This window comes from Lepus europaeus, chromosome 11, assembly GCF_033115175.1.
Source record: "Lepus europaeus isolate LE1 chromosome 11, mLepTim1.pri, whole genome shotgun sequence".
Classification (NCBI taxonomy): domain Eukaryota; kingdom Metazoa; phylum Chordata; class Mammalia; order Lagomorpha; family Leporidae; genus Lepus; species Lepus europaeus.
In genome coordinates this window covers 63,242,580-63,270,182 of record NC_084837.1, presented here as the reverse complement: position 1 = coordinate 63,270,182, position 27,603 = coordinate 63,242,580, and the positions used below count along the sequence as shown (strand labels likewise).

At 42.5% G+C, this 27,603-nt stretch overlaps 1 protein-coding gene and 1 pseudogene across 3 annotated transcripts in view; one reads left to right on the top strand and one right to left on the bottom strand.

Annotated features, from left to right (window-relative positions):
* INO80 (INO80 complex ATPase subunit) overlaps nucleotides 1-27,603 on the top strand; it is a 145,415-nt gene that overhangs the window by 32,733 nt on the left and 85,079 nt on the right. For all 3 annotated transcript variants that reach the window (XM_062205655.1, XM_062205654.1, XM_062205653.1), the window contains exons 6-14: nucleotides 729-849; nucleotides 2,320-2,534; nucleotides 6,166-6,219; nucleotides 7,253-7,456; nucleotides 10,677-10,872; nucleotides 12,085-12,152; nucleotides 16,608-16,817; nucleotides 17,910-17,990; nucleotides 18,921-19,016. In XM_062205655.1, coding sequence (XP_062061639.1) covers nucleotides 729-849; nucleotides 2,320-2,534; nucleotides 6,166-6,219; nucleotides 7,253-7,456; nucleotides 10,677-10,872; nucleotides 12,085-12,152; nucleotides 16,608-16,817; nucleotides 17,910-17,990; nucleotides 18,921-19,016 — 1,245 coding nt within the window. The remainder of the gene's footprint in view (nucleotides 1-728; nucleotides 850-2,319; nucleotides 2,535-6,165; nucleotides 6,220-7,252; nucleotides 7,457-10,676; nucleotides 10,873-12,084; nucleotides 12,153-16,607; nucleotides 16,818-17,909; nucleotides 17,991-18,920; nucleotides 19,017-27,603) is intronic.
* On the bottom strand, nucleotides 9,646-9,770 carry LOC133770873 (U4 spliceosomal RNA; annotated as a pseudogene).

Here is a 27,603-nt window from a genome sequence, read left to right as displayed (position 1 = left end):
AATAAGTGTAATAGCTCAAAAAATAGAATAGTAAGAATCAGGAACCTTAGTAAATTTGAGGACCTACTGGTAATTGAAATATGGTTTATTTCTTACTGATGAATTTCAGGAAGGAATTAATTTTATGTCTCAAGTGTATGTCATAATAAGTAAATATTCAGGTAGAAACTCAGGAGCATGATGGATTTTCCTTTTTTTAAAGATTTATTTATTTATTTGAAAGGCAGAGTTACAGAGAGGCAGAGAGAGAGAGACAGAGACAGAGAGAGAAGTCTTGCAGATGGCCACAATGGCCGCAGCTGGGCCAATCCGAAGGCAGGATCCAGGAGATTCTTCCAGATCTCCCACATGGGTTCAGGGGCCCAAGGACTTAGACCATCTTCCACTACTTTCTCAGGCCATTGCAGAGAGCTGGATTGAAAGTGGAGTAGCCGGGACTTGACTGGTGCCCATATGAGATGCCAGCATTGCAGGTGGCAGCTTTACCTGCTATGCCACAGCTCTGGCTCCTGGATTTTCCTTTTCAAGTTATGTTCAGTGCATGACAGTTGAACCAGTTTTGTTTTGAAGTTAAAGAAAAACTTCCTTTTGATATACTAAATCCTTCTTTCGGGAAGAATACTGTTTGGGGTCTGTGGTTTCCTCTATCTAAGCTTTCTGTAGTACATATGTTTGGAAGGCCGTGTTGTAGAAGACACACAAGCCCAACATGGTTTTCCCTGCTTCAGTTGCAGCAGTACCAATACTACAGTGCAGGCTTGCTGTCCACATACGACCCTTTCTATGAGCAACAACGACACCTACTTGGGCCCAAAAAAAAGAAATTTAAGGAGGAAAAGAAACTTAAAGGTAAGCATTTTTAACTGCTTTTCCCATTTATTCATTTTATTTTCAGAATTGTGTATTGTGTGTTTTTTGCATTTGGGTTACTCTATTCCAACTCTCATGTTCCTTTCTAAGCTTCAGTGTTAACGAAGCTTACTTCATGTTTGCTTATAGTCTTTTCTAGAATTGGGAGGATTTGAGAAATATGGATTTTTAGCAAAATGTTTAGGTAAAACGTTTAGTTTATTTCTTTTTTCTTTTTCACACTCTGCAAATGTTGAAAATTTCTGGGATGGGAAGAAGTTGATAACGCACAGGGAAGTCTGAAGAGCAACCCAAGGTGTTGGAATATGTTGTTACTGTTGCTGAGTTGATTGAGAATTGATCACTTCCTGATGGTTTTCTGTTGTGTTTGCATGCTTGCTGGGAACTGTCCTGTTACTTCTTACTAAGCTCTGAACAACTGGAACTCAGAACAGGACTTCTTCTTATTATTTTTTTTTAATTTAATTTAATTTGTTTTTAACAGATTCAATGTGATTTGTAGATACAGTTAGTTCTAAGAACATAATGATGTTCCCTTCTTCCTCCCTTCCTTCCTCCTCCTGTTCTCCCTCTCCCTTTCCTGTCTCACTCTCCTTCCTTCTCCCTTTCTTTCTCTTTTTGTTTTTGAGATAACATTTTAAATTTATATTACAGTAAAAAGGCTTAATACTTCACTGAATAAGAAATTAACAAGTAGAAAGCAAAAAGGCCCTAGTTTAGTGGGAATATAGACAATGGCTATAACAATAATTGAATAGAAAAATGACCATTTTACCAATATGCAGTAAATTAAGTAACCACATATCATTGAAACTATAGTGTTAGGGAAGAGGACTTTTAAACTCTGTTGTGTAAGGCAAATTTTATTACTCTGAGGGTATGGACTCTACTCAAGACTCTTTTTTTGCTTTCCCTTTATCCCATACCCTCCCTGTTCAGCTGTGTATTTTCTTATTCTCCATACCCTCCCTTTAACCTGCATTAAGTTTTATTCCATATGTGATTTTCTCTCACAAGTCAGGGTGTGGTGCAAATGATGCATTATTTTTCTTGTTATTTTCCTCCAGCTGCCTTAACTTGCCACCATGTGGAAATACATTTTGTTCTTTGTGGCTATTCCTTGAGCCATGATACTTCATAAACCTATTTTCCTGCTGTTGGGTTCACAAGAAATTTGGTTTTCCAGTTCTAGTCTGTATTTCTTTCACATAAACAGAGGGAGTATCCAGTGCTCTTTTTCCAAGTTAGTGAAATCTTCCTCTTGGAATGCTTATGGGCCAGAACAGATAATGTAATAAACGTTGCTAACCTCAGGTGGAATGGGAAAAGGACCTGGACTTTTCTTCCTTTTTTTTAATTTGAATTTTCTTAAAGTGAGGAGGATGCTTTGGGACTGTCCCACTTGGAGGGAAAGAAGCCCAACCTCCTGATACTCTGTTTGCTTTGCAGCCAAGTTGAAAAAAGTGAAGAAAAAAAGACGACGAGATGAAGAGCTTTCCTCTGAAGAATCCCCTCGTCGACACCACCACCAGACCAAAGTGTTTGCCAAGTTTTCTCATGACGCACCTCCCCCTGGCACCAAGAAGAAGCACTTGTCCATTGAGCAGCTTAATGCTCGTCGCAGGAAAGTCTGGCTCAGCATTGTGAAAAAGGAGCTACCAAAGGTCAGTGAATGTCACCAGTCCAGGGGATAGGGAGTTTTCTCTCCCTGCCCTCCAATGAGTAAGAACTGGGGGAGGGCTAGATACCTCCTCCGACAGGAGTTCAGAAAGAGACTGACCTCGAGAATTGAGATTGCTTAGCGTACTACTTTCAGTTAGCTATTTTCCTAAAATTTGGTCAGAATTTATAAGGTAGTAGTTTATGTGTTGGAGGATGTGGGGGCACTTAGCCTTGTAGTTAAGACATATTCGTATCCCATGTTGGAGTATCTGAGTTCAATGCCAAGCTCTGGATGCTGACCCCAGTTTCCCGCTAATGCAGACCCTGGTGGCTTAAGTGATTGGGTTCCTGCTGTTCATATGGGAGACCTAGACTGATGTCCTGTTTCTTGGCTTAGGGCCAGCCCTGGACATTGTAGGCATTTGGAGAGTGAACTAGTAGATGGAAACTCGCTCTCTCTGTCAATCTCTCTCTGTTGCTCTGCCTTTCATAAGGACATGACATTTAAAATATAACATCCAGTAATCCCACTACTGGATATATATATCTAAAGGAAATGAAATCAATCTGTTGAAGTCCATCTGTACTTCTATGTTTATTGAAGCAATATTCAAAATAGGCAAGAAATGGAAACAGCCTAAGTGTCCATTAACTAATGAATGGATAAAGAAAATATGATATATATTTATAAAATAGAATACTATTCAGCCATAAAAAGGATGAAATCCTGTCAACATAATAGTTACTATGTTTTTTGTTTCTCAAAGATTTTTTGTCTCAGAGAGAGAGAGAGGAAGTGAGGGAGGGAGGGAGGGAGGGAGGGAGGGAAACAAATACCTTACATCTGCTGGTTTACTATCCAAACCGCCACAACAGCTGGGGCTGGATCAGGCCAAAGCTAGGAACTGCATCTGGATCTTCCAAGTGGGTGATAGGAGCCTAAGTACTTTGGTCATGGTATCCTGCCTCCCAGGTGCACTGCAGGAAACTGGATCAGAAACAGAGTAGCTGGGACTTCAACTGGCACTTTGATATGGGATATATGTGTCTTGGGTGTCATCTTACCTTTTACATCACAGTGTCCGCTTTGGTTATCTTGTTCAGTGAAATAAAACATAGAAAGACACGTACCACATGATCTCACTCATGTGAATTTTTTTTTAAAGATTTATTTATTTGAAAGAGTTAAACGGAGAGAGGAGAGGCAGAGAGAGAGAGAGAGAAGTCTTCCATCTGATGGTTCACTCCCCAACTGGCTGCAATGGCCAGAGCTGTGCCGATCCGAAGCCAAGAGCCAGGAGCTTCTTCTGGGTCCCCCACGTGGGTGCAGGGGCCCAAGGACCCAGGCCATAGCAGAGAGCTGAATCAGAAAAGCTGGGACTAGAACCGGCACCCATATGGGATGCCGGCGCTTCAGGCCAAGGCGTTAACCTGCTGCGCCATAGCGCCAGCCCCATTCGTGTGCATTCTAAAAAAATTGTTGTTATAGAAGTTGAGATTAGAGTGGTAGTTAGTAGAGACTGATGAGAATAGGAGGAATGAAGAGATGGAAAAGGATTGATTAATAGATACTAGATTGGGGCTGGCATGGTGGCACAGTAGTGTAAACTACTGCCTGTGGTGCCGGTATCCCATTTGGGCGCCAGTTCATGTCCCAGCTACTCCACTTCCACTCCAGCTTTTTGCTTGTGGCCTGGGATAGCAGTGGAAGGCAGAGACCCTTTGTGGCCATTTCTAGAGTGAACCCCAACACTGGCCCCCATCCTTTATCTTTTTATGATTTTTTTTTAATTTATTTAAGAGAGTTTTATTTATTTAAGAGAGTTATAGACAGTGAGAGGGAGAGACATAGAGAAAGGTCTTCCATCTCCTGGTTCATTCCCCAGATAGCTGCAATGGCTGAAGCTGAGCTGATCTGAAGCCAGGAGCCTAGAGCTCTTTCCAGGGTGCAGGGACCCAAGCACTTGGGCCATCTTCAACAAAGCAGAGAATTGGATCGGAAGAGGAACAGCTGGGGCTAGAAATGGCACCCATATGGGATGCTGGCGCCGCAGGCAGAGGATTAACCTGCTGTGCCATAACACCAGAACACAAGCCCCCATCTTTTGTCTTTTATGACATTACTGTTTTAGAGTTAGGCCTGTTATTTTGTTGAATGTTTTAGAATTTGAGTTTGACTGATAGTGCCTCATAATTAGTTTCGGGTCATAGATTTAAAAAGAAATTTATTTGAGAAGCAGACAAAGAGACAGAGTTCCCATCTGCTGGCTTACTCCCCCAAACCTGCAATGTCCAGGACTCTCAAGGCCAAAGCCTGGAGCCAAGAACTCAATCCTGGTCTCCTACGTGGCTGACAGGATTCCAACTACTTTAGCCATTGCTTACTGGTTCCCAGGGTCTGCACTGACAGGAAACTGCAGTTGGGACCCAGAGCTGGAGCCAAGAATTGAACCCAGGCACTGTGATACAGAACATTAGTGTCTTAACTAATGTCAGCTGCTAAAGCAGATGCCTCTCCTGTGTTGTGTATTTTGACAGGATTACCATAGGAGTTACAAGTTCTGTTTTGATATATCAGGTGACATGTGATGGGTCTGTTCCAACATTGATGTTAATTTTGATTCCTTGGTATGGTTGTGCCTCACTACTGTAAAATTACCATTTTCCTGTAGTGAGTAATCAGTACTTTAAAGGAGTTGATTTATGTGAGAATATTTTTTGTGATGGGAGTTTTCTGAGAAAACAAGCTTAAGTACCTGATAAAAAGCTTTAGGTGATGCCTGTCTGATGATAAGGAATGGCTTTTCAACGGAATATTTGAGATTGTTGGCGTTAAAAAAATTATTTCGCCTATTTGACCAGTGAAGTAACAAACAGAAACTGTGAGAGACAGACAGATTGGAATCTTTCATCTTTGGTTCACTTCCCAAATGTCTGCAACAGTTAGGGCCAGGCCAGTCTGAAGCCAGGAGCCCGGAACTCAATCTGAATTGCCCAACTACTGAGCCATAATCTGCTGCCTCCTAGGGTATGCATTAGCAGGATGCTTAATCTGGAGCAGAGCTGGGACTCAAACCCAGGCTGTAATACTAACTTAGTCTTTTATTTATCTATTTTTATTGTCTGTTTATCTTTATCTGAAAGACAGAGTGGCAGAGCAAGATAGAGATATCTTCCATTTGCTGGTTCACTCCCCAGATGCCCACAAAAGCCATTGCTGTGGTAGGCTGCAGCTTTGAGCTTGGGACTCCATCTGGGTTTCCCATGTGAGTAGTGAAAAGGGCCCAAGTACTTGAGCTGTCATCTGCTGCCTCCCAGGATGAATTGGCAGGCAGCTGATTCAGACACCAAATAGATGGGGCTTTAACCAGGCATTCCTGTAAGGATTGTGGATATACTAAGTGTTGGCTTAAACTGCTGTGCCATAGTACTAGCTCCTAAGTTGATGTTTCTTTAGTATGCATGGTGCTGAGACAGTGTATCTCAATGACTTTCAGGAATAATGTATGTTGCACTTGTTTGGCCTGATACTTTGTTTTCTAATCCTCTGGGAATTGAATAAAAGACCATGCCAGTACATAATTTTATTTCAAAAATGAATCCTAAATGAAATACTATTTTTAAATATTTTAGGCCAACAAGCAAAAAGCTTCAGCTCGTAACCTGTTTCTCACCAATAGCCGAAAGGTAAAATTTTTATATTGCCCATTTTCTGTTTTGCTGTGTATGTTCTGGTTCTTTAGATCCATTCTTGCCATTTCTGTTGGTTGTGACTAGTTGATCATGAATCTTAATGATTAAGGCAAATTCCTTCCCTTAGAGGAAATAGACAACTGCCTGTGAGAATAGTTGTCATGATCTGATAAGATATATTACTAGCTGGTTTTTTTTTTTTTTAATATTTTAGGTTTTAGAACCTGTAGTCTTTACCAAGACAACTTAACCTTTTTATTTAATTTATTTATTTATTTATTTATTTGAGAGAGAGAGAGAGAGAGAGAAAGGTCTTCCTTTTTGTCGTTGGTTCACCCTCCAATGGCCACTGTGGCCGGCGCATTGTGCTGATCCGAAGCCAGGAGCCAGGTGCTTCTCCTGGTCTCCCATGCGGGTGCAGGGCCCAAGGACCTGGGCCATCCTCCACTGCCTTCCCGGGCCATAGCAGAGAGCTGGCCTGGAAGAGGGGCGACCGGGATAGAATCCGGCGCCCCAACCGGGATTAGAACCTGGTGTGCCGGTGCCGCAAGGCGGAGGATTAGCCTGTTAAGCCACGGCGCCGGCCCTAGCTGGTTTTCTGTAAGCTAGTTATTCAACCTCATCTAGAAAATGAGGGTGATGATAATAACAACTTCATAGGGTTTTTGTGCTGAAGAAATTAGTTTAATATATGTTGGTCTTATAAGATGCCTAACACTTGGAACAGTTGTATCTGTTTGTTTATGAGGTAACATTTGGTAACTTCCCAGCAAATAAGGCCCTCCTTAGCCATAATTACACTTTCTTTTCATCTTCCAAAGTGGTGGATGTGGCTAGGTTGCTTATTTCTGTTATTATCTCCAGGGTCTAGGCCTGGATCACACTACTATACAACGACAGTTAACAAGTTGGAGAGGGAAGAGCTTTGTCCATAAGACAACCATTTGCACTGAGCAGGTTGAGAGCTCTGGCAGAAGTGGTTCCAGATGTTGGATCCTCCCCTGTTGTGACACTGTTGTTGTTGCAGCTTGCACACCAGTGCATGAAGGAAGTGCGGCGAGCTGCCTTGCAAGCCCAGAAGAACTGTAAGGAGACCTTGCCTCGTGCCCGCCGCCTCACCAAGGAAATGCTGCTCTACTGGAAGAAATATGAGAAAGTGGAGAAGGAGCACCGCAAGCGCGCCGAGAAGGAAGCTTTGGAGCAGCGGAAGTTGGATGAGGAAATGCGGGAGGTGGGGCAAAAACATAACATTTTGAAAACTCTTAGATTACTACAGCTGGATTAGGAGATTGGTTTGCAGTTTGAAAATTGTGCCTAACCATTGAATCTGGCAAAAAGTTTAAAGACATAATTTTGAGTATAGTGATTTTAGATCAGTAAACCAATAAACAGGTGAGTGTTTTTTTAAAAACTGCTTATTTTCATCTACATGAAAGGCAGGATAAGAGGGAGAATGAGAGAGAGAGATGTCTTCTGTATGCTGCTTCACTCCCCAAATGTCCACAGCAGCTGGGACTGTGGAAGCCCAGGAGGCCAACACTATCTGGGTCTCCCATGTGGGTGGTGGGGATCCAATTTCTGGTCTATCATTTACTGAATCCTAGGATGCATTAGGAAGCTAATTTGAAGCAGAGCAGATGGGACTCAAAAACAGGTACTCCTGTATGAGACGCATGTATCTCAGGTGGTAGCATAAGCTACTGCCCTACAGTGCTTGCCTTAACATTTTTAAAAATAATAAAGCTTGGGGCTGGTACTGTGGATTAGTGTAAAGCAGCCCCCTGTGCTGCTGGCATCCCACATGAGCATTGGTTTGGGTCCCAGCTGCTCCACTTCTGATCTATCTCCCTTCTAATGTGCCTGGGAAAAGCAGTGGAGGATGACCTGAGCGCTTGAGCCTCTGTACCCACATGGGAGACCTGGAAGAAGCTCCTGGCTTTGGACTGGCCCAGCTCCAGCCATTCTGGCTATTTGGGGAGTGAAGCAGTGGCTGAAAGATTTCTCTGTCTCTCCATCTCTCTAACTATGCCTTTCAAGTAAATAAATCAGTCTTTAAAATAAATAAATAACGCTGTATATTCTTTTATCATGCAGGTTATAAAACAGAATGTTTTGTTTGGATTTAGTTGATGTCCCAATGCTATATAGAAAATTCATGTAGCAAAAACCAGATGTTTTAGACAGAGTCCTAGCAGAGCAAAGATTTTTTATATTTTATAGGAAAGCAAAACGCTAGGTTATTATAAGACTCTGAATTGGGCATGGGGTACGTTTGGCCCCCCCAGGCTATAAAAGGTCCACAAAATCTTTTGATCTGGCCCTGCCAAAATATCTACAGGTGTAACTTGAAATTCCTTAAGTCTACAGTAGGCTAATTTTTAAGTAGATAATTTTATATGGCTCACAAATGATGTCATAAATAAACAAATGGCACTTGGCAGAAAAAAGGTTCCACACCCTTGCTAAATCAAAGTTATTCTTGGGTCAGCACTGTGGCGTAGTGGGTTAAGATGCTGCCTGCAGCACCAGCAGCCCATATGGGTGCTGGTTTGAGTCTCATCTGCTTCACTTCCTATGCAGCTGGGAAAGCAGTGGAAGATGGCCCAAGTGCTTGGGCCCCTGCACTCACATGGGAGACCTGGATGAAGCTCCTGGCACCTGGCTTTGGCCCCACCCAGCCCTGGCCATTGTAGTCATTTGGGGAGTAAACCAGCAAATGGAAGATCTCTGTCTCTCCCTCTTTCTCTGTAATTCTGACTTTTAAATAAGTAAATAAATTTTTAAATAAGCAAAAAAGAAAAAGTTAATATTTGCTTTTAGTTCTGTTGACTTGATTAATAAAAATTGTTCACTAAAAATTTTTAAAGATTTATTTATTTATTTAAAGTCAGAGTTACACAGAGAGAGAAAGGCAGGCAGAGAGAGGTCTTCCATCCACTGGTTCACTCCCCAATTGGCTGTAACAGCCGGAGCTGATCCAAAGCCAGGAGCCAGGAGCTTCTTCCAGGTCTCCCAAATGGGTGCAGGGGCTGAGCACTTGGGCTGTCTTCTGCTTTCCCAGGCTGCAGCTTTACCCACTACACCACAGCGCTGGCCCCACCTTTTTAATTTTTTAAAAGAATGTTTTTATTTATTTATTTATTTTTTGACAGGCAGAGTGGATAGTGAGAGAGAGACAGAGAGAAAGGTCTTCCTTTGCTGTTGGTTCACCCTCCATTGGCCGCCGCGGCCGGCGCACCGCGATCCGATGATCTGATGGCAGGAGCCAGGTGCCTATCCTGGTCTCCCATGGGGTGCAGGGCCCAAGCACTTGGGCCATCCTCCACTGCACTCCCTGGCCACAGCAGAGAGCTGGCCTGGAAGAGGGGCAACCGGGACAGAATCCGCTGTCCCGACCGGGACTAGAACCCAGTGTGCTGGCGCCGCAAGGCGGAGGATTAGCCTAGTGAGCCGCAGCGCTGGCCAAGAATGTTTTTCTTTTCAATTAGCAATAATCGCGCCTCGGATAAACCTCATTGGCTACGATACTGTCACTGTGCAAAGATAGAATGTTTTTCTTTTAAAGATTTATTTATTTACTTGAAAAGCGGAGTTACAGAGACAGAGAGAGAGGTCTTCCATCCACTGGTTTCACTCCCCAAATGGCTGCAACAGCCAGAGCTGGGCTAATTCGAAACTAGGAGCCAGGAGTATCTTCAGGGTCTCCCACGTGAGTTCAGGGGCCCAAGGATGTGGGCTACTTTCTACTGCTTTCCTAGGCCATAGCAGAGAGCTGGATCAGCAGCTGGGACTTGAACTGGCGCCCATATGGGATGCTGGCACTGAAGGCAGTGGCTTTACCTACTATGCCACAGTGCTGGCCCCTGTTTTCTTTTTTAAGTTTTTTAAAAATATTTTTAATAGAAAGCTTTTATTTAATAAATATAAATTTCATAAATACAACTTTTGGATTATAGCAGTTCTTCCCCCATTCTCACCATCCCACCCCCAAACCATCCCACTTCCTACTCCCTCTTAAGATTTATTTTTATTTGAAAGAGAGAGAGAGAGAGAGAGAGAGAGAGAGAGAGAGAGAGAGAGAGATCCGTCTGCTGGTTCATTCCCAAATGGCCCCAGTTGCCAGTGTTGGACCAGGCCAAACGTAGGAGCCAGTAGCTTCATCCAGGTCTCTCTACTGTTTGGGTGCAAGACCCCAAGAACTCAGGCCATCCTCCACTGCTTTTCCAGAGAACTGGATTGGAAGCAGAGCAGCCAGGATTTCAGCCATCGCTGGCTTAAGCCTCTGTGCCACAACACTAGCCTCTTATTAATCTTTTTTTTTTTTTTTTTAAGTGGAAGATTCAAAAAAGAATTTGTGAACTATATAAAGGCTTGGTGTGCTATGCTTACCATCTCGTGGTTATACTTGATTATTTGGCTCTACTTTGACTTTCAACTTTCTGTCTTCTTAGGCCAAGAGACAACAGCGAAAACTCAACTTCTTAATCACCCAAACCGAACTGTATGCCCATTTCATGAGCCGCAAACGAGACATGGGTCATGATGGGATACAGGAAGAAATCCTAAGGAAACTGGAAGATAGTTCTACTCAGAGACAGATTGACATTGGTGGGGGAGTGTTAGTTAACATCACACAGGAGGATTATGGTGAGTCAAAATCAAATTCAGGGAATTGGTAGCCTCCATTTTTAATACCTAAAAGTGTGTATTATGAATTGCAAGTTTTGTCTTCAGTAGGTTAATGATATTAATTCGAAGAGAGTTATTTATTGTATTGTTATAGGGAAGTATATGTTTTTTTCTTTTCTTTCTTTCTTTTTTTTTTTTTTTTTTTTTGACAGGCAGAGTTAGAGACAGAGAGAAAAGTCTTCCTTTTTCCATTGGTTCACCCCCTAAATGGTAGCCATGGCTGGTGCACTGCGCCAATCCAAACCCAGGAGCCAGGTGCTTCTCGTGGTCTCCCATGCGGGTGCAGGGCCCAAGCACTTGGGCCATCCTCCACTGCCTTCCCAGGCCACAGTAGAGAGCTGGACTGGAAGAGGAGCAACCGGGACAGAATCTGGCACCCCAACTGGGACTAGAACCCGGGGCGCTAGCGCCACAGGCGGAGGATTAGCCAAGTGAGCCGCAGCACCAGCGGGGAAGTATATGTTTCTATAAAAGAAACCTACAAAATAAGTTAGTAAAGAATTTGAAAAGGAAAAATATGGTTATATAATCTTAGTACTTTGTGAATATTTTATATCTCATGATTTGTTAGAGGTAAATATTTGAATCAGAAATATTTCACAGTAGTGAAAATCATCTGTTACATAACAAGATTCTTATGAGAAAGAGACCATTCAGTTTTGCTATTTTCTTGGCCACAAAGGTAGGAAGGAATTAGATGAAGTTTGAGAGGAATTTCAGTGAGAATAGTTATCTTGACCAGTTGTGCTAGAAATAAGAGAATGTGGGAGTGCTTCAGAGTATTTTGAGGGTTGCATGTGCTTGTATTTATTCTGTTTCTGTAGTTAAACCCAACATGAATATATTGTGATTTTTATTCTTCTTTGCTTGTTTGTTTTGGCTATTGGCATCACTTTGTAGAAGAAACTCCAGGACTGAGAATTGGTTGACCTCAATCCCTGGGTGGTTTTTGGAACCTGGCTTTGGCTGTTGGAGATATGGCAGCCTTCTGCCTGCATTGCACCTTCAGCTCATTACCTCTCTGAAGGAATTTAGCTTTTTTCCTAACTACCCTTCATGAGCCAAAGGCTAAGTATAATGAAGGAATTAGGGATTGCCTTCTGTTGTCAGGAATTGCATCTTTGAAGATGACTTTATAAGGTGTGATAATGTATAAGTTTTCCTTTACAGATAGTAACCATTTCAAAGCCCAGGCCCTGAAGAATGCTGAAAATGCCTACCATATTCACCAAGCCCGGGTGAGTCTTAAAATTGAAAAATTTCCTATAATTGGCCCTGGAAATCCCCCCCCAGTCTTTGACATTTATGGTCTTCATTTAGTCTCAGTCACATTTTGTTAATTTTTACTTTTTTTTTTTTTTTTTGACAGGCAGAGTGGACAGTGAGAGAGAGAGACAGAGAGAAAGGTCTTCCTTTTGCCGTTGGTTCACCCTCCAATGGCCGCCGCGGTAGCGCGCTGCGGCCGGCGCACCGCGCTGTTCCGATGGCAGGAGCCAGGTGCTTCTCCTGGTCTCCCATGGGGTGCAGGACCCAAAGACTTGGGCCATCCTCCACTGCACTCCCTAGCCACAGCAGAGAGCTGGCCTGGAAGAGGGGCAACCGGGACAGGATCGGTGCCCCGACCGGGACTAGAACCCAGTGTGCCGGCGCCGCAAGGCGGAGGATTAGCCTGTTGAGCCACGGCGCCGGCCTAATTTTTACTTTTTAAGATTTATTTATTTAGTTGAAAGGGAGAGTTAGAGCAAGAGGAATAGAGAGAGATCTTCCATCCATTGGTTAACTTCCCAGAGAGCCACAATGTCTGGGGCTGGGCCAGGCTGCAGTCAGAAGCCAGCAACAACTTCTAGGTCTCACAAGTGGGTACAGGGCCCAAGCACTTAGGCCATCTTCTGCTTTCCAAAGTGCATTAGCAGGGAGCTAGATTGGAAGTCAAGCGGCTGGGACTCTTATCTGGGGCCTTTACGGAATGCAGGCATCACAGGCAGCTGCTTATCCCTCTGGCACAGTGCTGGCCCCCATCATATATTGTCCAGGGCATGATGTTTTATGTCACCTCTTAGAACATATCCTTCCCATATCTGAGTGCCTTGGGTTGAGTCTCAGTTCCACTTGATATTCCAGTTTCCTGTTAGTGCACACTCTGAGAAGCAGCAGATGATGGCTCAAGTAGTTGAACCTATGCCACCCACACAGGAGACCCACTTGAGTTCAGGCTCCTGTCTTCAATCTCAGCCAGCCCTGGCTGTTGCAGACATTTGAGAGTTAATCATTTTAGTGGATGATATCTGGCTGTCCCTTTGTCCCTCTATTTATCTCTATGCCTTTCAAATGAATAAGATAAAACAATTTTTAAATTACATCTGTACTGAACTTGTACAGACAGGAAAAAAATAAACTTGGGTCAATTAGTAAAAGTGTGTATGTGTGACTTTGTAGGATGTGGCTATATATTTACTTTAGTAAGAGTCTTTCAGGAGAGGTAGAAAAAATGACCGTTCACTTGATTGAAGCTAAGTTTGTCTAGTTTTTTTGTCCACGTGGAAGTTGGAGTTACGCAGAGAGAGAAGCAAAGAGAGAGAGTCTTCCATCCTCTGGTTCACTCCCCAGTTGGCTGCAACGACTGGTACTGTGCTGATCCAAAGCTAGGAGCCAGGAGCTTCTTCCAGGTCTCCCACGCGGGTGTAGGGGCCCAAGGACTTGGCTCATCTTCTGCTTTTACCAGGCCATAGCACAGAGCTGGATTGGAAGTGGAGCAGCTGGGACTTGATCTGGCACCCATATGGGATGCCGGCACTGCAGGTGTCAGTTTTACCCGTTTTGTGTGTGTGTGTGTGTGTGTTTTTTTTTTTAAAGGCAGAGTTAGACAGTGAGAGAGAGAGAGAGAGAAAGGTCTTCCTTTTTCCATGGGTTCACCCCCAAAATGGTAGCCATGGCCGGCACACTGTGCCAATTCTAAGCCAGGAGCCAGGTGCTTCCTCCTGGTCTCCCTTGCGGGTGCAGAGCCTATGCACTTAGGCCATCCTCTACTGCCTTCCCGGGACACAGCAGAGAGCTGGACTGGAAGAAGAACAACCAGGACTAGAACTCCGGGGTACCAGTGCCACAGGCAGAGGATTAGCCTCGTGAGCCATGGCGCCGTTACACCAGAGCACTGGCCCCAAAAATCACACTCTTGATTAAAAGAGCAATATCAGGGCCCTGCGTTGTGGCACAGCAGGTAAAGCCATTACCTATGGCGCTGGCATCCCATATGGGTACCAGTTCGAGTCCCAGCTGCTCTACTTCCCATACAGTTCCCTGGTAATGGCCTGGGAAGAACAACAGAAGATGATCTAAGTGTTTGGGCCCTTACTACCCAAGTGGGAGATTCAGATGAGGCTCCTTGCTCTTTGCTTTGGCCTAGCTCAGCCATGGCTATTGAGGCCATCCAGGGAGTAAACTAGCAGATGGAAGATCTTGCTCTCTGTCTCTCCCTCTTTCTTTATACCTCTGACTGTTGTACCTGAGCGAATGTAAACAAAGGAGCACCACACATTGATAAAATTTGATGGTCCTTTATTGCTGGCGGTGGAGAGTGGGCTCATGCCCTAAAGAACTCTGGACCCTGAAGCCCAAAGCAACAAGGTTTATAAAGGCAAAAACCACAAAATCGGGAGGGGAATACATGGTTACTGGGGTCAAGCTGCACCCCATGGGAGACCAGGAGAAGCACCTGGCTCCTGCCATCGGATCAGCGCGGTGCGCCGGCCGCAGCGCGCCTACCGCGGCGGCCATTGGAGGGTGAACCAACGGCAAAAAGGAAGACCTTTCTCTCTGTCTCCCTCTACTGTCCACTCTGCCTGTCAAAAATAAAATAAAATAAATTTTAAAAATAAAAAAAAATTTAAAACCTATGCGAAACTAGTATCAATTATTATAATCTTGACAATCCCAGTTACAGTCTTAACAGTTTTAATTATAATCTTGACATTAACCTAAGTATTGGTTTTCATCATATGTAGGACATAGACAAATTACATTTTTATCATTAACCCAGGTGCAGCCTATCCACTTCCCAGCTTGAGCAATCATGCTAGGGGATTTCTATGCTCTGCCAAGTGTGATGTAGTGGACTGCTATTGTTCAACTGTTTTAGATCAGATCATAGTTTCAGACCATAGTCTCATGGTGTGGGGGGGCACCTTCCCAGAATGGAGTCTCAGGTTCTCCAAAATGGAGTCCCTACTGTCAAGGTGTCACTTCATGATTTTCAAATAAAGTAAATAAGTTTTTTTTTTTTTAAATAGCGAGGTCATACCTTGAGAAAGCTGCTGTTACTGCCTTCTGCCACATTAGTAACATACTTGCTGTTTGCAAGTTATGGATGATATAGTGATACTTACTAAAATCAGAAAGAAACTGCAATTGGGTTACATTAATAAAGAATGTACAATTTAGGGGCCGGTGCTGTGGTATAACAGGTAAAGCCACTGCCTGCAGTGCTGGAATCCCATTTGGGTGCCAGTTCGAGTCCCGGCCACTCCACTTTGATCCAGTTCTCTGCTATGGCCTGGGAAAGGAGTGGAAGGTGGTCCAAGTGTTTGAGCCCCTTTGCCTGCATGAGAGACCTGGAAGAAGCTCCTGGCCTCTGGCTTCGAATCAGCTCAGCTCTGGCCATTGTGGTCTTTTTTTTTTTTTTTTGAGACACGCCGAGTGGATAGTGAGAGAGAGAGACAGAGAGAAAGGTCTTCCTTTTTGCCGTTGGTTCACCCTCCAATGGCCGCTGTGGCCGGCACATCTCGCTGATCCAAAGCCAGGAGCCAGGTGCTTCTCCTGGTCTCCCATGCAGGTGCAGGGCCCAAGGACTTGGGCCATCCTCCACTGCCTTCCCGGGCCATAGCAGAGAGCTGGCCTGGAAGAGGGGCAACCGGGATAGAATCTGGCGCCCCAACTGGGACTAGAACCCAATGTGCCGGCACCGCAGGGCGGAGGATTAGCCTGTTAAGCCATGGCGCCGGCCAACCATTGCGGTCATTTGGGGAGTGACCCAGCCAGCGGAACAAAGACCTTTCTGCCTCTCTGGCTCTTCCTTTCTAACTCTGTCTTTCAAATAAATAAAATAAATCTTTTTTTTTTTTTTAAAAAGGATAAATATGGGGCAGGTGTTTGGCACAGTGGTTAAGATGCCATATCCTGTGATGGAGCACTTGGGTTTGATTCCCACCTCTTTCAGCTTTCCGCTGATTGATGTGCTGGTAGGCAATACACAGTAGCTCAGGAGGTTGGGTTCCTACCTCCCACAGACCTAGATTAAGGTCTCGGTTTGTAAACATTTGGGGAGTGAACCAGTAGATCAGAAATATCTCCCTGCTCTCTGTCTCTCCAAATATGTAAATAATTTTTTAAAAATATAGATATGAATGCTATCACCACCCCAACCAGCTTTTATATTTTTAATTTAAAAGTTAAAATTTACTTACGTTTTTAATTCTTGATGTATGTGTAATGTTATAATATGGCTTGATTTATGTCCATCATAAATATTCTCAATGTCATTTAACATTAATAAAATAATGTGTTTTATGTTTTATATTTTACATTAATCAGATTATCATAAGGTTCAATTTCTTACCAGTATTATGTTTTTATGAATTTTATTTGCATTTAGTGTTTCTTCAATTTCTCTTTTTTTAAAGATTTTTTTTATTTTCCAGACAAGGTCGTTTGACGAAGATGCAAAAGAAAGTCGAGCAGCTGCCCTGCGAGCGGCGAACAAGTCTGGCACTGGGTTTGGGGAGAGTTACAGCTTGGCAAACCCATCTATCCGGGCTGGTGAGGATATTCCACAGCCTACAATTTTTAATGGCAAATTGAAAGGTTATCAACTGAAAGGCATGAATTGGTTGGCCAATCTCTATGAACAGGTGAATTTTAGAAACATGTCATACACATTCTCTTCTTTCATTATCTGCTTTTCAAAAGTTATTGGTTTGGCTTAATTGTAGAATGAATACAAGGTGGTAGGCAAAAGGAGTCTATTTCGCTAACATGGAAATTCAGCTGGAAAATTTGTTTCAGATGTATAGGTAAAGGACTAATTTTTTTTAAAAGATCTATTTATTTGAAAGTCAGTTACACAGAGAGAGGAGAGGCAGAGAGTGAGAGAGAGAGAGTGAGAGACACACACACAAAGGACTTCTGTCTGCTGGTTCACTCCCCAATTGGCCGCAGCGGCCGGAGCTATGCCATACAAAGCCAGGAGCCAGGAGCTTCTTCCCGTTCTCACACATGAATGCAGGGGCCCAAGGACTTGGACCATCTTCCACTGCTTTCCCAGGCCATAGTGGAGAGCTGGATTGGAAGTGGAGCAACCAGGACTGGAACTGGCACCCAAATGGGATGCTGGCACTGTAGATGGCAGTTTTACCTGCTACCCTTGCCCCAAGGACTAATTTTTTAACTATTCTTGGCCTGATGGTCTCATACATTGTTATTCACAGTTGTAGCTGCCTTGTTGGCCAAAGGAATTGTGGGTAATAGTGCCTAGACCAAGTATCTTTGGTTACTTCTGGTTTTATGTTTTGTTTTTGTTTTTGTTTTGGACAGAGTTAGAGAGAGAGAGACAGAGAGAAAGGTCTTCGTTTATTGCTTCACCCCCCAAATGGCCGCTGTGGCCGGCGCGCTGCGCCTATCTGAAGCCAGGAGTCAGATGCTCCCTCCTGGTCTCCCATGCAGGTACAGGGCCCAAGGACTTGGGCCATCCTCCACTGCCTTCCCGGGCCACAGCAAAGAGCTGGCCTGGAAGAGGAGTAACTGGGACAGAATCCGGCACCCCGACAAGGACTAGAACCCGGTGTGCCAGCGCCACAGGCAGAGGATTAGCCTAGTGAGCCGCGGCACCAGCCCGGTTACTTCTGTTTTAACAAACCTGTTTTTTGATTAGTTCGTTTTGGCAGTAGTTGAACATTGTGAACTGAAATGAGGAAGATGTTGACTTTAAATATATATTTTTCTAGGGTATTAATGGCATTCTTGCTGATGAAATGGGCCTTGGTAAAACAGTCCAGAGTATTGCCCTGCTGGCCCATTTGGCTGAGGTGGGTAAAAACAATCTTGCTGTCTTCCTGTCTCCTTTATCTAAGCTCGTTTTTTGTTGAGAGTCAGCTACTTTCTAAGCACTGTGCTATGCTCTGTAGCATGCCATCACAGGATTTTAATCCTTGCCCTCAAGGCCTTTACAAGTGGACAGTGTAGTGTCACAGTTTTGCCTTCAAGAGGGCTGGAAATTCTCCCACCCACCTGTAACTCCTCATTGAAAAACCAGCATTGTGGTGGCAATGGCACTGTGGTTAGATCCGCAAACCCAGGTTTACCTCTCAGCTCTGCTGTGGCTAGCAATGTAAACTTGAACAATTCACTTAACCTGTGTAGGTATGTCCTTCATTTCATCTCTCTGAGGGTTAGTTTCCTCTTCTGCAAGGAGGTTTTTATACTTATTTTATAGGAATTTTGTGAGAATTAAATGAGAAAATATGTGTAAAAACACTGATAAAATTTAAAGCTGTGTACCAGCAAATAATGGTAAAATTGATATGATAATCTAGAAAATAGGAGATAATAATTTATACAAGTCAGTGTAAGTGATTTGTGACTGATACAATTTAGGACTTTGGACATTTTAAAAAGTTCATGAGAAAATGGAATTATAAGTTTATTTTGGTGCAAAAAATTTGAAATTTATGAAGTTTTTTTATAATATGCATTGTCTGTGAACTTTTGAAGACCCCTAAAATAAGAGTTCAGAAGAGGGAGTAATTGCTTGGTATTTTTTTTTTCTCTAAATGTGGTCTTGGTTATGTTATTAGTATTAGTAATTTTTATTTATTGTTAAATGTGCAGGTTTGGGAACTAGATACCATTTTCTTGTTATTTGCTAATCTTAAACTGCTCTTTCATTAATAAATTATAATTTTGAATGGAATATCTTCAGTCTTCCAGCAGTTGGCTGACCCATTTTTCTGTTGCAGAGAGAGAACATTTGGGGACCTTTCTTAATAATTTCACCTGCTTCTACACTTAACAATTGGCACCAGGAGTTTACTAGATTTGTTCCTAAATTTAAGGTAAAACCAAAAGAACCAAAAAATGTTGCTTTTTAAAATAAACTTTCTGGCTCTTTTGTTGCTGTACTAATTTAATTACTCATAATAGCTTTAAATTTCTTCTGTTGTTTCCAAAAATACCTTACTTGTATTGCCTATAATTGATGGGAGCAATAAGAGAACATATTACATCTTTATCTAGAGGGGAAAACCAAAGCCCAGTTTTCTGATTTCCTGTATTTGGCACAGAAATTAATGCTCCTGGTCAAACTGTCCATAATAGAAAATATCCACTTTGTTTGGTATAATAGATTTTTGACAAACCATGTCATCAAGGCTCCTTTGCTACAATTTACGGCGTTGTTCTCTCCACCCATTTATTTTTAAATGCACTCATTTTAAATTTCCATGTTTCCACAACCTTATTTTGTTGCTGTTCTTTGTTTTTGAAAGGTGGAGTGATGGGAGTAGAGGTTGAGGGAGAGCTGTATCTTCCTTGTGCTGTTCCCTTCCCAAATGTTGGGAACAGTTGGGGGCTGGACCAGGCTGAAGTCAGGAACCAGGAGTGTCACTAATACAGGTGCTTGAGCCATCATCTGCTGTTTCCCATGCACGTTAGCAGAGAATTGGATCCTACGTAGAGTAACTGGGACTGGAACCAGCACTTTTATATGGGATGTGGGTATGCTAAATGGTAGCTTAATTTGCAGTGCCATAATGCCTGCCTCTCACCCATTCATTTATATATATAGAATGTATTTTCTTCTTTTTAAAAATTATTTGTTTATTTGAAAGGCAGTTAGAGAGAGAGGTAAAGACAGAGAGAGAGCTTCCAGCCACTGGTTCTCTCCTCAAATGGCTTCAAAGGCTGGGCTGGGCTAGGACAAAGCCGGGATTTAAAAGCTTGGACCCAGAAACTTCATCTGGTATCCCATGTGAGTGGCAGGATCCAAGTACTTGGGTTGTCTTCTGCTGCCTGCCTGGACATACTAGCTGGGAGCTGGATTGGAGGCGGAACATCCTGGATTTGAACTGACACTTATGGGATGCCTGCATCACAGGCAGTGGCTTAAACACTTATGTAATCTATTTTGTCAGTACTCCAAAGCCAGATTCTTAGGCATAGTCTGCTTTATAAAATCCCTAAGGTAGATAATGTGAAAATTGATTTAACTAATTCTAATTCAAAGGAAAAAAATGGGAGTTTAGATAGGAAATGATCCGCAGACAACTATATTGTCTCAAGACATGGGAAAGACTTAAAACAGGGAGTTAGTTACAGAACTTTGTAGGGATGTTGTAAGAATGGTTGGGATTTATTATTTATATTTTGGGGGAATTTATTATTTTGTTTGCAGTTTAAAAGGGACCAGAATGAGTATGTGTTCTGTCCCTAAATGTTTATAATAGTGAAGTTGCATGAGGAGGAGGATTTTATGGATAAGATGTCAAGAGATGCTGACATAAACTCTGATTTAGTGTCTTCATAATAGTGATGGGTTTCATGAAGTTTACAGAACCTGGGATAGGGTGGTGGTGGAGGACTGTAGCTCACCTTTGTCACTGAATTGTAGATTTAGAAACTGTTTATAAGGTGCATTTAGTGTATATATAGCTTAACCTGACTTTATTTTCTGCTTTCTGTGTTCATGTGGTCATCCTGAGATGATTGTTGAATATTTTCTCTTGAATCATGTGAAATATGGAATATGAAGATCCACCATATTTTTTCCTCCCCTTTTTTTAACTTCTGTTTTTATGTTTTCATAAAGAGTTCAGTACAAAAATACTTTTTGCTACCAAATTGCTGCCATTTTCAGTAATTCCTCTGCTGACTGATAGATGGCAGTGGGGGTCAATTGTGTCTCCCCTTTTAATATTATGCATATACCTGAAAATGAGTTTTTCCTTTTTATTTATTATTTTTAATGTAGAAATTTATTTGTTTTTATTTGGAAAGCAGAGAGACAAAGAGACTAAGACATTTTTTATTTAAAAAAATTTTAATTGATAACATAAGAATTGTACATGCTTAAGGTGTATTATGTGATGTTCTGAAGCATGTGTATAAAGTATAATGTTTAAATCAGGGTTAACATATCTCCCAAAACATTCATTATGTCTTTATGGTTAAGCTTTCAAAATTCTGTCTTGTTTTTTTTTTGTTAAACTTATTGTACCTGATGGTATTGTATTGTGTAGTCACCCTACTGTGCAATAGGAGCAGTAGGACACCAGAACTTTATCTTTAGTATAAGTTAGTACACATTGACCAACCTTTTCTAGTCCTCCTCCCCTCACCAAGTTTCCCTTTGATATTCCATTTTAGAGGTTCATAAAATAGTCTGTGATCCAACACCAGGCACCACCTGTTTTGTGTTATATTGCCTGCTCCCCCCACCATGTAGGTATACACACACACACACACACATATACTTTCTCTATTTTATATAAATATATATATATATATATATATATATATATATATATACACACACACACACAGAGAGGCACATAGGTTTTTTGTTTTGGTTTTTTTTTGCTTTAAGATAATGCATACATAAAAGCTGCCATTTTAAGGTGCACAAGTTAGCACCATTAACACTCACAGTGTTCTCAACTATCTCAGCTAAGCTAGAAACCCTGTACATATCAAGCAGTCACTCTCAATTCCCTTTTCTTCTAGCCTCTGGAAATCACACATCTACTGTTACAGGAATTGTTTATTCTCGATATTTCATCTAAATGGAATTATCCAGTATATGGCTTTTTATCTCTGGTTTCTTTGCTTCACATAAAACTTTTTGAAGTTTACCATATTGCTGCATTTATCAGCACTTCATTCCTTTTTATGGCTGAATAATATCCTGTTTTATGTCTTTATCACCATTTTGTGTACCCACTCCTTGGTTGATGGTAATTTGTGTTCTTTCCACCTCTTGGCTGTTATGAAAACACTGCCATGGACACTTGTGTACAGGTATTTGAGCATCAGTCCTGTTTTCATTTCTGTGGATCTGTACCTTCATGTGGGAATTGCTAAGTCATACAGTAATTCAGTTTAGGATCCCATCTCCTGTTTTTGGATGACCTATGAACTATGAATCTTTTATCCATTTTAAATGTTTGATAAGAGAATATCATAGCATGTAACATGAAGTTCAATATACATACATATTGGAACATAACCATACTCCTTTGTTTATATATTATTTATGGTTTTGTTTGCACATTATGGTTTGTCACAGAGTTGAGTTATGACAGCGACTGTGATCTACAATATTTTCAGAATAAAATCATAAGCCTGAAAGATTTACAGGAAAGGTTTGCTGAATTCTACTCTAATTGTTCCATTGCTTCTGTCACTCTCCTGGATTGTTGGATGTGTGTTCACTTTCTTACAGAGCATAGTCAAATGTAGACTCTGCTCAGGTATATGATCAGATTCTAATCAAAGGTAGTTAGATCCATGATGATGATCCCCAAGAGCTCATTTTATTTGGCAGTTATCTGGGTAATATTCTTCATGGTTTTATTGTGATCATTGCCTCTTCCTCCTTTTTTTCTTCCCAACTTCATTTTTTTCTACCATGAAATATGATTTATGTATTTTACGTGTGTTTTTAAAATTGTTAATATGATTTATGTTTTTGAAAAGGAAATTGTGCCATCTTTGATTTCTGAAAATTGGTTGGTCTATATTTTTCATTTCATTTGTTTCTGTTCTTTTTTATTCTTTCCCACTTTTTTTCCTTTTTCTAATGCCTTGAAATGTAGCATAGATTAATTTATTTTATTTATTTATTTTTTTTGACAGGCAGAGTGGACAGTGAGAGAGAGACAGAGAGAAAGGTCTTCCTTTTTGCCGTTGGTTCACCCTCCAGTGGCCGCCGCGGTAGGCGCGCTGCGGCCGGCGCACTGCGCTGATCCGATGGCAAGAGCCAGGTGCTTCTCCTGGTCTCCCATGGGGTGCAGGGCCCAAGGACTTGGGCCATCCTCCACTGCACTCCCTGGCCACAGCAGAGAGCTGGCCTGGAAGAGGGGCAACCGGGACAGGATCGGTGCCCCGACCGGGACTAGAACCCGGTGTGCCGGCGCCGCAAGGCGGAGGATTAGCCTGTTAAGCCACGGCGCCGGCCAATAGATTAATTTTTAGCTTTTAAATAAGTGCCTTTAAGGCTGCAAGTTGCTTTGTAAACATGACTTAAGCTATCAAAAGGTTACTATGTGTCATATATTCATTATCTTTAAATTCAAAATAATCTTTACCTTGTATTGCCAAGTTCTTCCTTGATCCATAGGTTATTTAAAAATATATTTCTTAAATTCCAAACAGGAAGGACTTCCTAGGTATCATGCCTTGGTTATTACTTTATAGCTTAAAAAGAGAACATACTTTTTATGATTTTAATCTTTTGAAATTTGTTGCATCTTGGCTTTTATGACCCAACAACATATGGACAGTTTATACATGTCCGCTGTGTGTTGGAAAATTATGGGTTGCAGGTGTATGGTATGGTGGATAAAACATCTGTGTTCCATTCCAGAGTGCCTGGGATCAATACCCAGCTATGGCTTTTAATTCTAGCTTACTGCCACTGTAGAACAGGGAGACAGCAAATGATGGCTCAAGTAATTGGGTCCCTTCCCCATACACAGGAGACCTGGATTATGTTCCCAGCTCCTGACATTTACTGGGCTCATCCCTGACTCCACCACCAACAGTTGATTGCATTTGTGGAGTGAACTAGTAGATAGAACTCTATCTCCATCTTTATCTCTATATAAATATCACTTTCTGCCTCCCTGTCCCCTGGGCCCCCCCCCCCCAAAAAAAAAAAAACCCACAAAATTATAGGTATTTTGTACTTAGTGCAGCTCTTTTTTGCTGATCTGGTCAAGTCTGGAAGCCTGTTTGGCTCTTCTGCATCTTTACTAATTTTTGTCAGCCTGTTAATTCAAGAACTGAGAGAAGAATTTATCCTGATTATGGATTTGTCCTATTCATTTTTCCTTTCTACAATCTGAGGCTAAAAGGGTTCCAAATTTATAATTTTTTTTAAGATTTTTATTTATTTATTTGATAGTCAAAGTTACACAGAGAGAAGAGAGGCAGAGAAAGACAGACAGAGAGAGGTCTTCCATCTGATGGAAAGTCTTCCATCCCCAGTTGGTCACAACGGCTGGAGCTGCGCCGATCCAAAGCCAGGAGCCAGGAGCTTCTTCTGGGTCTCCCATGTGGATGCAGGGGTCCAAGCACCTGGGCCATCTTCTACTGCTTTCCCAGGCCATAGCAGAGAGCTGGATAGGAAGTAGAGCAGCCAAGTCTCGAACCGGCGCCCATGTGGGATGCCAGTGCTTCAGGCCAGGGCATTAACCCACAGCGCTGGCCCCCAATTTATAATTATTTTATCATCTTGGAAAACAACTTTTTGCTAGGAAATTCTTTCCTATGAGACTTAGATTTAAAATCCATTTTCCCCAATATTATATAGATAGACTAGGTTTGTTTTGGTCCATTTTTATAAGATGTGTTTTTCATTTGACTATTTTTTTTTTTAAGATTTATTTATTTATTTGAACGGCAGAGTTACACAGAGAGGAGAGGCAGAGAGAGAGGTCTTCGATCTGATGGTTCACTCCCCAAGTGGCCACAACGGCCAGAGCTGCGCCATTCCAAAGCTAGGAGCCAGGAGCTTCCTCCAGTCTTCCCACATGGGTGCAGGGGCCCAAGGACTTGGGCCATCTTCTACTGCTTTCCCAGGCCATAGCAGAGAGTTGGATCAGAAGTTGAGCAGCTAGGATTCGAACCAGCACCCATATGGGATGCCAGCACTTCAGGCGGTAGCTTTACCCACTATGCCACAGCGCCTTTGCATCCTTATTTTATTTTTTAATTTTTAAATATATTTTATTTATTTGAAAGAATTACAGAGAAAGATGGAGTGACAGAGAAAAATATTCTTCATTTGCTGGTTCACGTCTCAGATGGTTGTAACTAGCCGAAGCCAGGATCCGGAAGTTTCAGTCTGGTCTCCTAAATGCGTGCAGGAGCCCAAGCACTTGGGCTATCCTCTGCTGCTTTTCCCAAGCCATTAGCAGGGAGCTGAACCAAAGTGGAGCAGCCAGTACATGTTTCATTGCCCAAGTGGAATGCTGGTGTTGCGGGGGGCAACTTTACTCAGTATGCCACCGTGCCTTCCCCTTTTGTGTCCTTTTGGATTGGTTATTTTTTATTACTTCTCCCCAGTCTTAGTTTGCTCCTTATATATTCTTTTTTTTTTTTTTTTAAGATTTTATTTATTTATTTGACAGAGTTACAGACAGCAAGAGAGAGAGAGAGAGAGAGACCATGAGAAAGGTCTTCCTTTCGTTGGTTTACCCCCCAAATGGCTGCTACGGCCGGCGCACTGCACCGATCCGAAGCCAGGAGCCAGGTGCTTCCTCCTGGTCTCCCATGTGGGTGCAGGGCCCAAGGACTTGGGCCATCCTCCACTGCCTTCCCGGGCCACAGCAGAGAGCTAGACTGGAAGAGAAACGGCCGCGACTAGAACCTGGCGCCCATGTGGGATGCCGGCGCCGCAGGCAGAGGATTACCCAAGTGAGCCACGGTGCTGGGCCCTATATATTCTTTTTTTTTTTTTTTTTTTTTTTTGAGGATTTTAATTTATTTATTTGAAAGGTAGAGTTATAGACAGTGAGAGGGAGAGACAGAGAAAGGTCTTGCTTCCGTTGGTTCACTCCCCAAATGGCCGCAATGGCCAGAGCTGCGCCGATCTGAAGCCAGGAGCCAGGAGCTTCTTCCTGGCTTCCCATGTGGGTGCAGGGGCCCAGGGACTTGGGCCATCTTCTACTGCTATCCCAGGCCACAGCAGAGAGTTGGACTAGAAGAGGAGCAGCCAGGACTAGAATTGGTGCCCATATGGGATGCTGGTGCCACAGGTGGAGGATTAACCCACTGTGCCACGGTGCCGGCCCCTATATATTCTTTTTATTTAAAAGATAACTGGGAGAATATTACACGGCGTCCTGACTTTTCAAAAGGTGTAATTGAGGTAGACATTTGATTTTAGTTGTTATATGGCCTGGTTCCGAATCAGAGCATCTAGATCTGATACCCACCTCCCACTTTTTTTTTTTTTTAAAGATTTTATTTATTTGAGATTTTATTTTAGAGTTACAGAGTGAGAGACAGAGAGAAAGGTCTTCCATCTGCTGGTTCACTACCCAAATGACCACAAAGGCTGCAGCTGGGCTGATCCAAAGCCAGGAGCCAGGCGCTTCTTCCATTTCTCCCATGTGGGTGCAGGGGCCCGTAATACTTGAGCCATCTTCCACTGCTTTTCCAGGCCATAGCAAAGAGCTATCTGCTATCTGCTGATTCACTCCCCGGATACAGTAGCCGGTGCTGGGCCAGGCTGAGTCCATGAGCCTAGAACTCAATCTAAGTCTCCCACGGGAGTGGCAGGGACCCAAGTACTTGAGCCATTACCTGCTGCATTCTGAGGTACACATTAACAGGAAGCTGGAGTTGAACGCAGAGCTGCATCTGATTCTGTCATTAAATCCATTCATTGAATTCCTAATTTTAGTTACTATATTTTTTAGTTCTAAAACGTCTTTTATATATGTATAAATAATTTATAGTACATCATTGAAGTTCTCTATCTTGTCTTCCATGAACAAATCAGCATTTAAAAAAATCTGATTACAGGGACCAGTGTTAGTACAGCAGGCTAAGCCACTGTCTGTGATGTTGGCATCCTATATGGGCACCAGTTTGATTCCCTACTGCTCCATTTCCTATCCAGCTCCCTGCTAATGTGGGAGAGTAGTGGACAATGAACCATAAACTTGGGCCCCTGCCACCTTCATGAGAGACCCTGATGGAATTCCAAGGCTCTTTGCTTTGGCCTTGTACAGCCCCAACCATTGTTGCTTTTTCGGGAGTGGACCAGTGGTTGGATGATCTCTCTTTCTCTTCCTTTCAAATCAGTAAATAAATCTTTTTGTTAAAAAAAATCAGATTCTCACATTTTCATTATCTGGATATCTTTTGGGTTTTCTGGTATTTTTCATGTTTATTTTTAGTAACATGGTGTGGTGTCTCCATGGCTGTTTGCTTATAAAATGTATACCAGACATGGTGTGGGAAAACTGTGGAGATGGCTTTGGTCTCTGACTGCTCTTTTCTTCCTACGCAGAGGATTTTTACCCCCTTTACGCTGTTTGTTTTTCTGGGGCACAAATAATAAAAGGCCTCTTAAACTAGTCAGTAATTGAGAAGGTTTGAGGCTAAGGTTCATTACCTGTTAGGGCAAGTTAACATATTATTTACTGTTATTACTGGTATATAGCTTTTGAGTTCCATCTGAAAGCCAGAGGCCTTCTCCTTGAGCTATAGTTTTTGTTGTATGATCCCTGTGCTTTTAAGAAAAAAAGAAATCAAATCTCTCCTCAATTTCTTACCTTCTCAGCTAGAACTTGGGGATAGATCAGTGCCAGTACAGGGGTAGTGTCACATCCGAGGCTGACCTCACTGCACTTCATTTCTTTTCTGTTTCTTGGCTCCATAATTTCCTGCTGCCTCAAGAGTGTTGTTGCTTTC